Genomic DNA, 17,100 nt, shown 5'->3' on the forward strand with positions numbered 1-17,100 from the left:
CAGAGAGAAACTGGAGAAAGATGCTATTTCAGGGCTAGGGCAGGGGGGAACCTTAGAGGAAGCTTTGTCCGGTGGATCACGGGAAGGAAGGGAAGTGGCAGAGGCAACTGAATGGATGGTCTCGATCTTTGAGACAAAGAAGTCCATGAGCTCCTCGCACTTGTTGTCGGAGGTGAGGGTGGAGGGGAGAGGGGTTTAAGAAGACATAAGAACAAGAAATAGGAGCAGGAGTAGGCCATTTGGCCCTTCAAGCCTGCTCCTCCATTCAATAAGACCATGGTTGATCTTCTACCTCATCTCCACTTTCCTGCACTATCCCCATATCCCTTGATTCCCTTAATATTCAAAAATCTATCGATCTCTTTCTTGAATATGCTCAACGACTGAGGCTCCACAGCCCTCTGGGGTAGATAATTCCACGATTCACCACCCTCTGAGTGAAGAAATTTCTCCTCATCTCAGTCCTAAATGGCTGTCCCCTTACTCTGAGACTGTGACCCCTGGTTCTAGACTCCCCAGCCAGGGGAAACATCCTCCCTGCATCTACCCTGTCAAGCCCTGTAAGAATGTTGTATGTTTCAATGAGATCCCCTCTCATTCTTTGAAACTCTAGAGAATATAGGCCGGGTCTACTCGATCTGTCCTCATAGGACAATCCTCCCATCTCATGAACCAGTCTGGTGAACCTTCAATGCACTCCCTCTATGGTAAGTATACCCTTCCTTAGGTAAGGAGACCAAAACTGTACACAATACTCCAGGTGTGGCCTCACCAGGGCCCTATATAATTGCAGTAAGACGTCTTTACTCTTATACTCAAATCCTCTTGTAATAAAGGCCAACATACCATTTGCTTTCCTAATTGCTTGCTGTACCTGCATGTTAACTTTCAGTGTACAAGGACACCCAGGTCCCTCTGAACACCAGCATTTCCCAATCTCTCACCATTTAAAAAATACCCTGCTTTTCTATTTTTCCTACCAAAGTGGTTAACTTCACATTTCCCCACATTATATTCCATTTGCCATGTTCTTACCCACTCACTTAGCCTGTCTATATCCCTTTGAAGCCTCCTTGCATCCTACTTACAACTTACATTCCCACCCAGCTTTGTATTATCAGCAAACTTGGATATATTACATTTGGTCCCCTCATCCAAATCATTGATGTAGATTGTGAATAGCTGAGGCCCAAGCACTGACCCTTGTGGTACCCCACTAGTTACAGCCTGCCAACCCAAAACTGACCCGTTTATTCCTACTCTCTGCTTTCTGTCCGTTGACCAATTCCCAATCCCATGAGCCCTAATTTTGTTTAATAACCACTTGTGTGGCACCTTATGAAATGTCTTCTGAAAATCCAAATACACCACATCCACTGGATCCCCCCTTCTCTATTCTGCTAGTTGCAACCTCAAAAAACTCTAATAGATTTGTCAAACACAATTTCCATTTCATAAATCTGTGTTGACTCTGTCCAATCCTATTATTATTTTCTAAGTGCCCTGTTAACACGTCCTTAATAATAGATTCTAGCATTTTCCCTACTACTGGTGTCAGGATAACTGATCTGTAGTTCCCCATTTTCTCTCTCCCTCCTTTCTGAAATAGTGGGGTTACATTTGCTACTTTCCAAACTGCGGGAATCATTCTAGAAGCTATGGAATTTTGGAAAATTACAACCAATTCATCCACTATCTCTATAGCCACCTCTTTCAAAACCCTAGGATGTAGGCCATCAGTCCCATTAATTTCTCCAGCACTTTTTTTACTAATACTAATTTCTTTCAGTTCCTCATTCTCGCTAGACCCTTGGTTCTCCACTATTTCCAGGAAGTTTTTTGCGTCTTCTTCAGTGAAGACAGACACAAAGAGCTGGATTTTCTCAGCCCCAAGGAGGCGGGTATGAGGGCAGGACTGCTGGGAAAGTTGCAGAATTTGGGGGCGGGTGGCAAACCCGCCCTCTTGCCAGGAGACGGGAAGCCATCCTGCCCCAGGCCCCGTCTCCTTGGAGGCAGGAAGGGATTAAAGCCTATTAACTGCCTGTTAACAGGTAGTTAACAGGCATAAAATAGGATTACCCCCATTTTTCGTGCTGAAGTGCGGGCTTCCCGACCTGGGGGAACCCCGCCGGGGTGTAGGAGGTGAGTAGAAGGTTTGCGGGTGCCGGAGGGGTCTGAAAGTGCAATGTAGAGGTGAGTGATGGGTGCAAGTGTGGAGTGGTAAGTATGTGAGGTGAGTGTAAAGTGTAAGAAAATGTTAACTTACCTTTGTTTCTACCTACAGCTGCTGTGGAACTGGAGCCCGACATCTCCACTGTAGAGATCACAGACTGGCTGTTGCATCCTCCGATCCAACAGCCAGCTGATTTTTGCAAAGTAGAAAGGTTTGATGAGTCCTGAACACAAGGACTCATCAAACTACACAGAATGTCAGTGTTTGACAGCTTCACAGAGCTATCAAACGATGACATTTCTTCTTTCAAAAGTTCTTGACAGATGACATGTCATACGTTGACGTGCTCTGTCACTGACTTCCCCCTAATTGGCCTGCTGAGCCCGCCGGGCGGGCTTAACCGGTCAATCAGGGGAAATTCCCACTGGTTGGCCAGAAGCTGATGAAGGCGGGACTGAGACCCGGCAAGCAGCAGTCCCGCCTCCAAAAACTTCCCATTCAGAAAATCCAGCCCAAAGTATTTGTTCAATTTCTCTGCCATTTCCTTATTCCCCATTATAATTTCTCCTGTCTCAGCCTGTAAGAGACCCACATTTACTTTCGCTAATCTTTTCCTTTTTACATACCTATAGAAGCTTTTACAGTTTGTTTTTATGTCTCTCGCTAGTTTACTCTCATATCCTATTTTCCCTTTCTTTATCAATTTCTTGGTCCTCCTTTCTGAATTCTAAAATCCTCCCAATCCTCAGGCTTACTACTCCTTTGATCTAATATACTATCTTTAACTTCTCTTGTTAGCCACAGTTCGACCACTTTTCCTGTGGGGAAAGTGGATAGCAGTAGTGAATAGAAGCCGGGGTTTATCTTTGCATTCCAGAATGATTCTGGAAGTGAGCAATTTTGGCAGACATGAGCAGGACTCGATAATGCTTTATGTGGTCCAACCAGATCTGGCAGTGAATGGCTAAACCAGTTGTCTGCCATATCCATTCAAGATTGCGTCCCTTGGACTTGAGGGAGCGAATATGAGGGCCGTACTGGGGGAAACGGCCAGGGTGAGAGAGGGTAATTGTTTTAATAAGAAAGGAAGACTTGCATTTATACAGCACCTTTCAGGATGTCCTGAAGCATTTTACAGCCAATGGAAGTACTTTTGAAGTGTGGTCACTGTTATAAAGTAGGAAACGCGGTAGCCAATTTGCGCAAAGCAAGCTCCCATGAACAGCAATGTGATAATGACCAGCTAATCTGTTTTTAATGATGTTGATTGAGAGGTAAATATTGGCCAGGACACCAGGGATAACTCCCCTGCTCTTCTTCGAAATAGTGACATGGGATTTTTTACGTCCATCTGAGAGAGCAGACGATTTAACGCCTCATCCGAAAGACGGCACCTCCGGCAGTGCAGCACTCCCTCAGTACTTCACTGGAGTGTCAACCGAGATTGTTGCGCTAAATTGCAAATTCTGGTATTTACGATGCACTGAAACACATCATTCCTACTATATGATAGATTCTCTGCACAGATGATTTAAAAAAATATATATTATCTGTGCAGATTTTCTATTTTTGGCTACAATCTTTAAAAGAAACTGCAGGAAGAAAGACCTTGATGTATCCATTTTTTTCTTATGCACAAAAATAGTTAAAAGAAAGTCTGGACAGAGTACACCATCCTATTTTATATACAGTATGTTGAATTAGGTAATGTATGGTGAAACTTGATTTTATGCACTTGCAGGGTGTATAACCTTAGGTGCAAACAATATGACATAAATCAAATAAACACAATATTCAGTAGAGAACCATGGAATATATAATTTATTTCAATTGGAGATTTAAAGGTACAAGTAGTCATCAAGCCTTCCTCATTCCTAAGTTCTGTATTCCACAATAGTATCCTCTGTGTAGTGTCACTTTCAGATTTGCCCTGTGTTTTCACCACCACTACCCACACAGTTGTGCGAGCTGACAAGAGCTACACTTTATAAAAAATGCAGGAAAAGTCTCTGCTTTGTTTTTTAAAATTCTTTCCCAATGCAAGAAAGACACCTGTTATCATAAGGCATTTCATCTAACAGCGTGGATGACAACTGTCCTAACTTGTTCAAGAGAATAGCCGAGTTCCCTGAAGACTTTTAAAAATATATATTTTCTAAGGTTTTATGATTATTCATACTCCAATTTTATGCCTTCCTTTGCATTAAAGGTTATTTGCCAAACATAGATTATTATTTCTATTTGAATAATTATCAACAAATGATCTTGTTTCTGAGAAGTTTTAGCAATGAAGAGTTTGACAACTTGATATCAAAGCATGACTTTAGGTGGTATGAAGCATGACAGTAACATGAGTAAAATGCCTTTGAGAATTGGAATGAGGCATGTGCTAGTCATGACAATGCGGTTCTGAAATAAGTATTTGTTCAGCTGTCAGTCCACAGCATGAAATCAGTAAGGTCATGCAGAAGGGGAAATCCGGCAAACTTGATTTGAGTCACAATTTAGCCAACATAAATTATTCTCTTTGCAACACATGTATGAAATTGACCATTTAAAAACAAAATCTAATGTAGATGGAAAATAAACGACTCTTGCATTAATGTAGTGCTATTATGTAAAAAAAAAAAAGTTTTAAAAAACTTTAGTAAATGAAGCTAAAATGAATATACAGAGGCATTAAATGTAATGTTTCTCAGAACATTCAAACAATGATGCAAATACAGAAAAGAAACCTGTAGGGAATGAATTAATAGCTAATTAAAGATGACAGTTAAAAACGGGAGAGTTAATGCCTGATGAAAAATTAGTGAGGGCTGGTGGATGGACATTGTATGGGCAAAATATGATGGTGTGTTACTTTACAGGTTTCTAAAGAGAAGTGCACAATCGAATTGAATAATTAAGCATGTTTTGTTTTCAAGTACAGCAAAGCAGAACCAAAAAGCAATGCTCCTAAAAACAATACAACCATAGTGGAACACTGAGTGGAGTATTGATGAATTCGTGGGAATTTTCAGTGGGAAAGGATTAAAATTTGGTCACAATAAGGGCAGACAGAATGAGGAACAAATGGGGAATTTAGCTGAGATATACTGCATTATGGCTGTGAAATGATCAGACATTTCAAAGGAAAACATTATTTGGACCATGAAATTTATATAATGTGTGTATTCTGGTCTCAAAATGGAGAGACTACTGAACAATCTATGAAGGATTTGCTTGATGTGATATTCCCTTGGGCAAGTTTATTTTACCAAATGCTATCAACTGGTGATAGTTTTAGAATACATTTTACTTTTGGAAACCATAAACACAGTTGTCTTCAAACAGAAAATTATACACACAATTTACATTTGTAAGTCTGAGTTCGCAGTTTAACCTTTTCCTCCCTGCCTACGTTCATACTCACATTGTATATCTGTCTCTTTCTCTCCCTCTCTTTTACTCAAATACTATGCTGTAGAATTAATGTTTCCTCCAAAGCCAATTATAAAATTGTTTTGAAGAAACGGGGAAATATAAATTATCTGTCTAAAAACATTTTTTCTGTTGACTTCCAAAAATGTGCAACTTTTAATCTAGAAATAAAGGGTCATTATTATCACAGATTCCTAGGCCTGAGGTCGAGTTCTGTGCGGGGGTGCTGTTGTGAGGTCGGCAAATCCAGAAGAACAGTTTTCCTGAATGTCCTGCAAAATTTAACTGCAGGGCCCCTTTAAGTGGGGATCCTGCCCACAGGCAGCCTGATTGACAGGCTGGAGGCCTTTCGGGTGCTTCACAAGCCTACGAGAGCAGCTAGATGTATTGGGGTTGTGAGAAGGAGCGTGGGGGCGTGTCCGGATCGCGGGAGGGAGGGGGAATCCGATGGTGGTCAAGGGGGTCCCAATTGTGGGGGGGAACTGATGGTGGTCTGGGGGGGGAATCCCGATTGTGGGTGGCGGGGGAGTTCCTAGGGGGTTCCGATGGTGGTCGGGGGGACCAGACAGATCACCGGTTGAGGACGGTGGGTTTTACTGGGTAGTTTGTTGGGCCTAGAGGAAACACTCCTGCTTCTCGGCCCACAAGCAGTCTTGTAAAGACACTTGCCTTATGGATTCAGCCCTTCTCACCTCCTTTAAGCTGCCGGGTTTCTCAAGGCCTGGGAAACCCGGCCGCCTGTGGTTTAAAAAATAGAATGACTGTTAAAATGAAGGCAGGCAACCTCATTCTAATATTTAAATGACTTTCTCGCAAGCAGATTGGTCCCCGCCTCCGTTAAAACCGGATGTGGGCATGTTCAAGCTGGGTTCGGTTCTTGTTCCAGATTTTTTGCATTTTAACCACTGACATGACCCCAACCAAAGTTCCCTCTAATTATATTTTTGGCCCGCACAACCCCTTTAAGGGGCTGCGTGGACCATTCAAAATTCCACGCATGCTTGCTTCTTTTTCAAAAGCCGGCTCACCAGCTGCACGGGACTTGTCAAGATCTGCGCAGCTAATAGGGAACATTGACCCCAACCCACCCATCTTTTGGAGTTAAGATTCAGCCCCAAATCTTTGTAAGATTTATATCCATACAGACAAAAGATGGGGCTCAGTGTTGGTCAGTATTACTAACATTGGATATAATGTGTTTTTTTACTTATATTTTATTTTAGTGTATTATAAGTTATCCCCTATCTGGCCATAATATCTTTGCTGCCAAGAGGGCAGACCCCACAAGAAGGTATCATTTCACCCACGTTTGACTCTTCCTTTATGATCCTCCCTATCTCCTACAAGGTTGTAAGGATGTTACGCAGCTCAGATCAGAAGCTTGAAATGATGTTCATCTCACTCATGGCACCTGTCACCACCGTATTGCCCATAATATAAGGGGCCAACACTTGCGATCAAAGGCTTCCCGCGGGCGGATGCCTCAGACCTGCAAAATGTCTACAAAAGTACCTGGTGGTCCGGGAGGAATGGCAGCTTGCGATCCTGGGCCTCTCCGGCTCCACGCGGGCAGAGCCCCAAGTATCCCAGGGGCACAAGTGTATAGAACTGTCATAAGTATGAATGGGGATCACTTAAAAAATATAGCAGCACCTGAAATATTTTTTTAATTGCATATTTAAAATTAATTAAAATGGCATTTAATATTTTAAACCTTTAATTTTTGGGGGGGAAAATTTAATGTTTTTACGGGGCTAAAAATAAACTTACCTTTTTGAAGAGTATTTTTAAGAACATAAGAAATAGGAGCAGGAATAGGCCACTTGGCCCCTCGAGCCTGCTCCGCCATTCAATAAGATCATGGCTGATCTTGGGCTCAAAGCCACTTCCCTGCCTGCTCCCCATAACCCTTCACTCCCTTATCTTGCAAAAATCTGTCTATCTCCACCTTAAATTTATTTAATGACCCAGCCTCTACAGCTCTCTGGGGAAGAGAATTCCACAGATGTACAACCTCTGAGAAAAGAAATTCCTCCTCATCTCCGTTCTAAAAGGGCGATCCCTTATTCTGAATCTATGCCCCCAAGTTCTAGATTTTCCCACGAGGGGAAACATCCTTCTGCATCTACCTTGTCGAGCCCCCTCAGTATCTTATATGTTTTAATAAGATCACCTCTCATTCTTCTAAATTCCAATGAGTATAGGCCCAACCTGCTCAACCTTTCTTCATAAGTCACCCCCCTCATCTCTGGAATTAACCTAGTGAATCATCTCTGAACTGCCTCCAATGCAAGTATACCCTTCCTTAAATAAGGAGACCAAAACTGTATGCAGTACTCAAGGTGTGGTCTCACCAACGCCCTGTACAGTTGTAGCAGGACTTCCCTGCTTTTATACTCCAACCCCCTTGAAATAAAGGCCAACATTCCATTTGCCTTTTTGATTACTTGCTGTACCTGCATGCTAACTTTTTGTGTTTCATGCACAGGGACCCCTAGGTCCCTCTGAACTGTAGCATTTTGTAATCTCTCTCCATTTAAATAATAATTTGCTTTTTATTTTTCCCGCCAAAGTGGATAACCTCGCACTTTCCCACATTATACTCCATCTGCCAAATGTTTGCCCACTCGATGTTTGCCCACTCATTGCCTGTCTATATCCCTTTGCAGATTCTTTGAGTCCTCTGCACAACTTGCTTTCCCACCCATCTTTGTATCATCCGCAAACTTGGCTACATTACACTCGGTCCCTTCATCCAAGTCACTAATGTAGATTGAATTTAATTTAATTTATAAATGAGTGATAACATTTTATTTTTCTATTTTTTAAAACTCTTATGCTGGTAAAAGCAGGCCTTACGCCTGCTTTTACCAGGCGTAAGAATTTGACAGGCATTCAGCGGGCGGAAGTTTTGCAAATAGCGCAACTCTCCACCTGCAGAGGCCCATCTGCTGCGGATGCGGAGGATCTGACATCGCAAGTGCCGGTTTTCAGCGCATGCGCTTCGCATGCCTAAACCCGGAACTTGCGCGGCCCCTACGGGCACGTACACACCTCATACACACCCGTGGGGGTCGCATTCATTGTGATTATCATTAATACATAACTCTAGAGCATGATCCCTTTGAATATGTAACAATTTTTCTCCGGTACATTTCTCTGAATTTAACTTATCAATATTCATCTTTGAACAATTTACTGAAATTGTGGCAAACGTTGCACTGCAGATGCACAGCAGCTTCTTCAGAGGGGAGCTGAAGAGATTTCTGGTGCAGGAAGATGTAGAAACTGTATAAATTTAGATTTAGGGTACAGTGGTGATTACTTGAGTGTAGGTTTCTTGATGGAACTTTGAAAGATGGCAAAAGTGTTTTAGAGACACTTCCAGTGCAGAAAAATTCCTTTTTTGCAAATGCATAATATAATTGTAAATAGTATCAGCGTATATCATCAGATAATTTCTGTGATGTTAGGATGAAAATGACCCACAGTTGCTTTCCTTCCAAAACAAAAGTAAAATTAGTAACAAGTCCTATGTAATGTCAATACAGCCACTAAATCCCTCCCTCCATTTTGTAAGTTGTTTTCTTGCTCCCTGCTTTTATGGTCCTGTGCCACACACCATTTCCCCAACTGAGAGGGTGTAAGTTTCTGTCTGTAAACTGTGTTCTTAATCCTTTCCCCTCTCCCAGACACCCTAGTTTAGAAACTTGAAGGCTGAATTTCAGTTTCGACAGCGGCAGGATGCGGCCGGTAGAATATCGGCCACCCATTATACACCCTGCCTGATTTTACTTGATACCACTTGTTTTCACCATTACAATTTACTACATGTTAGTGTACCACCAGGTCACCTCTGGTATAGAATCAGAATTTTATAGCACAGGAGGAGGCCATTCAGCCCATAATGCCTGCACCAGCTCCCAGAACTAGCTCTCCACTTTGTCCCATTGCTTTAAAAATTCAAGCTTTTTCAAAAAAATTTGAATGAGGAAAGAAACCATCTGTCTGCCTTTTTGCTGTTGTCTGCCTTTTTCTCTATTTGTGCCAAATTGGGCTTTATATTCTGATCCCTATGGGTGAGTATGTGCTGTGTACTCACCCGTAGGGACATCGGAAATGCAACTTTCAGGCATGCGCTGGAAACCGTCATTTCCGATCTGTCAAGAAAGCACTTGACAGATCCTCCGGCTGCCCGGGAGAAGGGCCTCTGCGGGCGGATAGTTCCGCTTTTTGGAGACCCTCCGCCCGCAGAAAACCCTTACAATTCTTGTACATGGTAAAAGCAGGCGTAAGGCCTGCTTTTACCAGGATAAGAGTTGAAAAAGTAAAAAAAAAGTTTTCACTGATTTATCGTTTAAAAATGCTTTAAAAAAGGTAAGTTTATTTTTAGCCCTGTAAAAAAAACTTAATTTTTTTCAAAAATTTAAATTTTTGTTTAAAATAGTTAATTTATTGTAATTTCAAGTCATTTTAAAAATGTGATTTTAAATCACATTTTTAAAAAGTTTTACTATGTTTTTGGGTGATCTCCATTTATATATTTGACAGGTCTTCCTGTCAAGTGTGTGAAGGGAGATTCCCTTCTGTGATTGGCTCCCCATGGCTCACGTGATCCCAGGGACGCTGCGAACTACCTGCGCCTCTGGGATACGTGGGCACTGCACACTGGCAGTTTGGAGAGGCCCAGCATCGAAATTGTACGCGTCCGGGAGCCCTCGGGTAAGGGCGTAGATTTTTCCAGCTCGCAGTCCTCCGCCCGCGGGAGGCCTGCAATCGGAATATCTATGTCTCTGCACCTTGCTCACTGCACTTTCTCTCCCTCAGCTTAATAAACTTTCTGAAGTTTATAGAACACAATATAAAAGCTGGGACACTGCAATTTTTTCACTTTCAAACACACAGTTGCAGCTTCTGTTCAAAAATAAATTTAATATAAATTTTACTGGTTTTTGAAATTTGTTTTTTTTCAAAATTATTTGTGGAAATAGTACAGAGCAGAAAGTGCTAGAAGGTACTCCATTTTTATTCATCACTACAGCTGACTGCTTTAATGCATTCTGGGAAATTAGGTAGACTGCTTATGCTTAATTTGATTAATTTTACATTAACATTTGTTTCCATCACATCAAGGTCTCTGACAGGGACAGCATCAACTTTAGTCGAGACACAGAAGCATCTATGATAGTGGTGAAAAAAACATCATCTGATCTGACATCTGCCTGGATTGATCTTGTGCGCTGGGCTCAAGAACGTGGTCACAGCCCAATCACGTCATATACAAAAGCCTCAGTTGCTAATCGAGTTCATTTAAGGCTTCAGGAAACTGGTAAGTGTTACTGAGCATATGTACCATGAACAAAATTTAAAACTGAATTGTATTCTAAGCATCTAGAATCTCACCAACAATAAATAAATGTTTACAATATACAAACATTGTATTGAAACGAGTTGGAATGAACTAGTAGTAATAATAGTACTGTAGTAGTAATAGTGTCATCCATGAGCATTCAGTACAAACCTGTAATAATTCTAGTTAGTGGACATTCTTTCACATTGATGAATGAAATAAATTCTCTAAGTTTAGTTATAAATAATTGGCTCTGAGCACTTCACTGTAATCAGAAGTCCAACTCCTGCAGTAAGTAGCACTCAGTTTGTTTTTGTATACGTGATGAAACAGCAAAGGCCCAGCTTTTTGCATGGAGTGACCAAAATAGGTAGAACCAACAACATTTAATTGATCCCCACATGATGTTAGTTCAGTAGCAGAGGCATCAATCAAGTGCACTACTCTGTCTTGGATGGTGTCGAGCTTCTTCAGTATAGTTGTGGCTGTACCCATCCAGGTGAGTATGCCATCACACTCCTGACGAGCTTTGAAGATGGTGGTGAGGAGCCACTTGTTGCAGAGTACCCAGCCTTTGCACTGCTCCAGTAGCCACAGTGTTGATATAGCTGTTCCATTCAAGCTGCTGGTCAGTGGTAACCCCTAGGATGTCGGTGACGGACTCATTGGTGGTGTCGTTGAAGGTCAGGTAGATGGTTGGGCCTTTTCTTGTAGTTGGTCATTGCCTGGCACATGTACAAATGTTACCTGCCAGTTGTCAGCTGAAGCTTGGATGTTGTCCAGGTCCTGCTGTAGGCGGTTTCATTATTGGAGCAGTTGTGAATGGTATTAGGATGTGAGTTTGTGCCTAGCTCCCCACCTTGTGAGTTCCCGATCTTTAATCTTTTGTGGAGGCACAGAGTGAGGACAAAGCACTCCTTCACAAGGGAAGAGGGAAAATCAGATGACAAAATAACTCCTGACCCATTGGCTGCATATGTACTGCAACTGACAGAAGCAAGGCATCTGCAGAGTCCCAAGCACTGAGTATGTAAAGTAATTTTTAATGGTTTCTGAGTAAAGTTAGATTGTCAATTCTGTGGACTGTGGTTGAGGGGAACGAGGCGAAGAGGACTACAGCTGTGATGGACCTGCAACACTATCTGTTAGTGGAATGATACCATGTTTGTACACAGGGTTACTTCGATAATATCTCGGCATAGTTTGGCATTACCCAGTTAAACAGTTGTAAATTGCTTTTTTTTTTGATAGTTGAAGTTACATAAAATTTGTGGTCTTTTTGAAACTGAAGTGCTGGAAGTGATTCAGAAATTCTTGAGGGAGACAAGAGACGTGTTGCAGCTGCTACGGGGGAAATCGGCCATCCAAATGTCTGCGGAACAAGTGGTTGAGTAGCAGGTGCAGGACATTCACAAGGAAGAAGACGAGTCACTTCTAACCGTAGCAACATTAAAAAAAATCTCTGCGTCTCAACAAGAAATCAACATTAAGTTGGCAAGAGGCACCGATGTGCTTCAACAAATGTTGGCCAGAATATGACCGGCTGCTGAAGATACTCAAAATTCTGTTGCTTCCATTAGAGCTTTATAAATTTAAATTGTAGGCCAACGTGTTGAAACACATTGAGTCTTGGCTCCGTTCAGTCCGTAAGGGTGACCCCGAGCTTCCGGTCACCTGTCATTTTAATTCACTGCTCCATTCCCACTCGGACCTCACCGTCCTTGGCCTCTTGTATTGTTCCACGGAAGCTCAACGTAAACTCGAGGAACAGCACCTCATCTTCCGATTAGGCACTTTACAGCCTTCCGGACTCTATCGAATTCAACAATTTCAGATCATAACCTCGGCCCCTATTACTTTTTTACTTATAATTTTTTCCACCCCTTTGTTTTGGGTCCTCCTTCTCTCCCCCCCCCCCCCCCCCCCCCTCTCCTTTTGTTTCTCTCTCTCACCTGGCAGCTGTCTCTTACCTGCCAGTACACTTCACACCTAATCTCAGCTGCCTTTTGTCTCCACGGGCCTATTACCATCTCGTCTGGCTTCGAATACCTTTTATTGTCTCTTTTGTTCGATCACAGCCTTGTCTTCGATCTATTTGATTTTCTTTCCAGTTTTGAAGAAGGGTTTCGACCCGAAGCGTCAACTCAAATTTCTCTCCACGGATGTTGCCTGACCTGCTGAGTTTTTCCAGCATTTTCTGTTATTTTGTTGAAACACATTGTTCATCTGACACATATCATGCTGAATAAGTAAATTATCTTTATGGAACTAAATGGTTAATTAAAAGGACTGAAGCTGTTTGTATTTTTTTTAATTTTTCTTAATTGTTCATCACATTTCCCTGATTGTTTCTGGAAATGTTTAAAACAGACTTCTTAAAAGGCCCAGGTTGCAACATAATTGCGTGAATGTAAGCATGATGTTTCCTTGTTCAGAAAGTTACTTTGGAGGAGGAAGAAGGAGACTGTCGCAGTGGGTTGTGCACACTGTTCTTTAACCTCCGGCAAATGGGTTCACACTCAGCAGAAACTGATCGTGTAAAAGTCTCTCTGCTTTCTTGCTGTGGGGATTCTAAATGAAATGAGTTTAGACAATCTCAACCAGGTTCTTTGTGGAAGTAGGTTTATGGACGCTTTCAACTCAGTTCCCTGTAATTGTGGATTCACAGCATGAATCTGCTATATTAATACGATAATTGGCATAAGTCAGTTGTCTAGCTCAACTCATAACGGCTGATCTAGATAGTGGAAAATTCATACAGATACATCCATGGTGCCATCCTGAGGCTGGGTTTCAAGCGCACTGTTAGGTGCAGAGATGTAACATCACTCTGCATCTGATATATATAGTACCTGTCCTGGGAGCCCTTGATGCTGATTTGGCTTCCAGAGTTGGCAATGTTTAGTTCTCCAAGTCTGAAATCCTTATCTTTCAGCTACTATGTATGGCTGACACTCCTCACTATTTTATTATTAGTTACTCTGTTCCCCAGCTAATAGCCAGCATCCTGCTTGCACAATGCATTCGTATAACAACCAGCCTCTGCATCCGTCCCTTAGCGTCCACCTTTTGGCAACATAAAAATAATTTGACTGCATACTGGCCTCAAACACATACTCCTTTTTAACATGGTATGGTGTATCATTTCCTTGTACCATGAGTGAAGAATCAGTAGAGGAAAGGTAGCAAGAGAGGCTGCTCAGGGAACCAAGGTTAATTGAGGTAAAACAACATGTGGCTTACTTTAACCACTACAGCAGAAATTAATGGGATTGGGGAATTATTAATCAATTGCTTCTTATTAAGCAATGGGGAGTATGGCAAGAGTCAAGTCTGCGGCACCACGGGTGGCTCAACTGTACAGGGTGGGAGGAAGAAGAGCGGGAAAGCAATAGTGGTAGGGGATTCGATAGTTAGGGCAGCAGACAGGTGTTTCTGCGGTCGCAGACGTGACTCCAGGATGGTATGTTGCCTCCCTGGTGCTAGGGTCAAGGATGTCACCGAGCGGCTGCAGAACATTCTGAGGCGGGAGGGTGAACAGCCAGAGGTTGTGGTCATTATCGGCACCAACAACATAGGTAGAAAGAGAGATGGGGTCCTGCAGACAGATTTCAAGGAGCTAGGAAAGAGACGAAAAAGCAGGACCTCAAAGGTAGTAACCTATGGATTACTCCTGGTGCCACGTGCGAGTGAGTAGAGAAATAGGAGGATAGCGCAGTTGAACGCATGGCTAAAGAGAGAGTGCAGGAGGGAGAACTTTAAATTCCTGTGGCATTGGGACCGGTTCTGGGGGAGGTGGGACCTGTACAGGCCGGACGGGTTGCACCTCAATAGGGCCGGAACCAATATCCTCGTGGGGAGGTTTGCTATTGCTGTTGGGGAGGGTTTAAACTAATTTGGCAGGGGGGGTGGGCACTAGGATGTAACATTGGAAAGGGGAAATAAACTGCTCAAAGGATTGGGAGAAGCAGAGCGCACTAACGTAAGAAATTGTAAAGTATTGGGGGCGTCAAACTAAGATAGAATACAGGATGGTCTAAGATGGGTTTAGAGTGTATGTATGTGAACGCACGAAGCATAGTAAACAAGGTAAGTGAGCTGCAGGCACAAATAGCTACATGGGAATATGATGTCGTGGCAATAACTGGCTCAAAAAAGGGCAGGATTGGCTATTAAATATTCCTGGTTATATAGTGTTCAGGAAAGATAGGGAAGGAAAAATAGGAGGTGGTGTGGCAGTATTGGTCAAGGAGAATGTTACAGTGCTGGAGAGAGAGGGTGTCCTGGAGGGGTCAAGGACAGAATCTATATAGCTAGAGTTAACAAATAATAGAGGTGCCATTACACTACTAGGTGTATTCTACAGACCACCAAATAGTGGGAAAATATGGAGGAGCAAATTTGCAGAGAAATTACAGAGAGGTGCAAGAACTATAGAGTAGTAATAATGGGGGACTTCAACTATCCTACTATCGACTGAGATCGTAATAGTATTAAGGGCAGAGAAGGGGAAGAATTTCTGAAGTGTGTTCAGGAGAACTTTCTCTTGATCGGTATGTTTCTGGCCTGACGAGGGAGGAGGCATTGCTGGATCTGGTTCTGGGTAATGAGGTAGGTCAAGTGGAGCAAGTGTCAGTAGGTGAACATTTAGGGAACAGTGATCATAGTATCATAAGGTTTAGATTAGCTATGGAAAAGGGCAGGGAGCAACCTAGAGTAAAAATGTTTAACTGGGTGAAAGCCAATTTCAGTGGGATGAGAACGGATCTGGCCCGGGTCAACTGGAATCAAAGATTGGCAGGTAAAACTGTAATGGAACAATGGGCTGCCTTTAAAGAGGAAATAGTTAACATAAGAACATAAGAAGTAGGAGCAGGAGTAGGCCATACGGCCCCTCGGGCCTGCTCCGCCATTCAATAGGATCATGGCTGATCCGAATCTAGACTCCCGTCTACTTCCCTGCCCTCTCCCCGTAACCCCTAATTCCCTTATCTGCTGGGAAACTGTATATAGTTGAGGTACATTCCTGTCAGGGCTCCCTGGATGACTAAAGAGATAAAGAATATGATGAAGCCGAAAAAGAGCGCGTATGACCGATGTCAGTTTGCAAATACATCTGAGAATCAGGCTATATATAGAAAAGTCAGAGGAAAAGTGAAAAAGAAAATGAGGGGCAAAGAGAGGGTATGAGAATAGAATGGCAGCCAACATAAAATGGAATCCAAAAGTCTTCTATACGCATATAAATAGTAAACGGGTAGTAAGAGGAGGGCTGGGGCCGATTAGGTACCAAAAAGGAGACCTATGCATGGAGGCAGAGGGTATGGCTGAGGTACTAAACGAGTACTTTGCATCTGTCTTCACTAAGGAAGAGGATGCTGCCATAGACATAGTGAAGGAGGTGGTAGTGGAGATACTTGATAGGATAAAAATTGATAAAGAGGTATTAGAAAGGTTGGCTGTACTTAAAAGTAGATAGGTCACCAGGAGCAGATGGGATGCATCCTAGGATGCGGAGGGAATTGAGGGAGGAAATCGCGGAGGTACTGGCCATAATATTCCAATCCTCCTTAGATACAGGGGGTGGTGCCAGAGGACTGGAGAATTGCAAATGTTCAAAAAAGGGTGTAAAGATAAACCCAGCAACTACAGGCCAGTCGGTTTGACCTCGGTAGTGGGGAAGCTTTTAGAAACAGTAATCAGGGACAAAATTAACAGTCACTTGGACAAGTGTGGACTAATTAAGTAAAGCCAGCACTGATTTGTTAAAGTCAAATCGTGTTTAACTAACTTGATTGAGTTCTTTGATGAGGTAACAGAAAGGGTTGATGATGGTAATGCAGTTGACGTTGTGTATATGGATTTCCAAAAGGCATTCAACAAAGTGCCACATAATAGGCTTGCCAGCAAAGTTGAAGCCCATGGAATGAAAGGGACAGTGGCAGGACAAAATTAGCTAAGTGATAGGAAATAGAGAGTAGTGGTGAACGGTTGTTTTTCGGACTGGAGGAAGGTATACAGTGGGGTTCCCCAGGGGTCGCTTCTAGGACCACCACTTTTCTTGATATATATTAATGACTTGGACGTGGGTGTACAGGGCACAATTTCAAAACTTGCAGATGACACAAAAGTTGGAAGTATAGTGAACAGTGAGGAG

The 17,100-nt window shown here is 42.6% G+C and overlaps 1 protein-coding gene across 8 annotated transcripts in view; it reads left to right on the plus strand.

Annotated features, from left to right (window-relative positions):
• Window positions 1-17,100, plus strand: part of tgfbr3 (transforming growth factor, beta receptor III) — a 245,155-nt gene that overhangs the window by 174,831 nt on the left and 53,224 nt on the right. For all 8 annotated transcript variants that reach the window (XM_085983358.1, XM_085983360.1, XM_085983357.1 and 5 more), the window contains one exon: window positions 10,727-10,922. In XM_085983358.1, coding sequence (XP_085839484.1) covers window positions 10,727-10,922 — 196 coding nt within the window. The remainder of the gene's footprint in view (window positions 1-10,726; window positions 10,923-17,100) is intronic.

The sequence above is a fragment of the Somniosus microcephalus genome, chromosome 3, assembly GCF_052327205.1.
Source record: "Somniosus microcephalus isolate GS21.2 chromosome 3, FLI_Smic_1.0, whole genome shotgun sequence".
Taxonomy (NCBI): domain Eukaryota; kingdom Metazoa; phylum Chordata; class Chondrichthyes; order Squaliformes; family Somniosidae; genus Somniosus; species Somniosus microcephalus.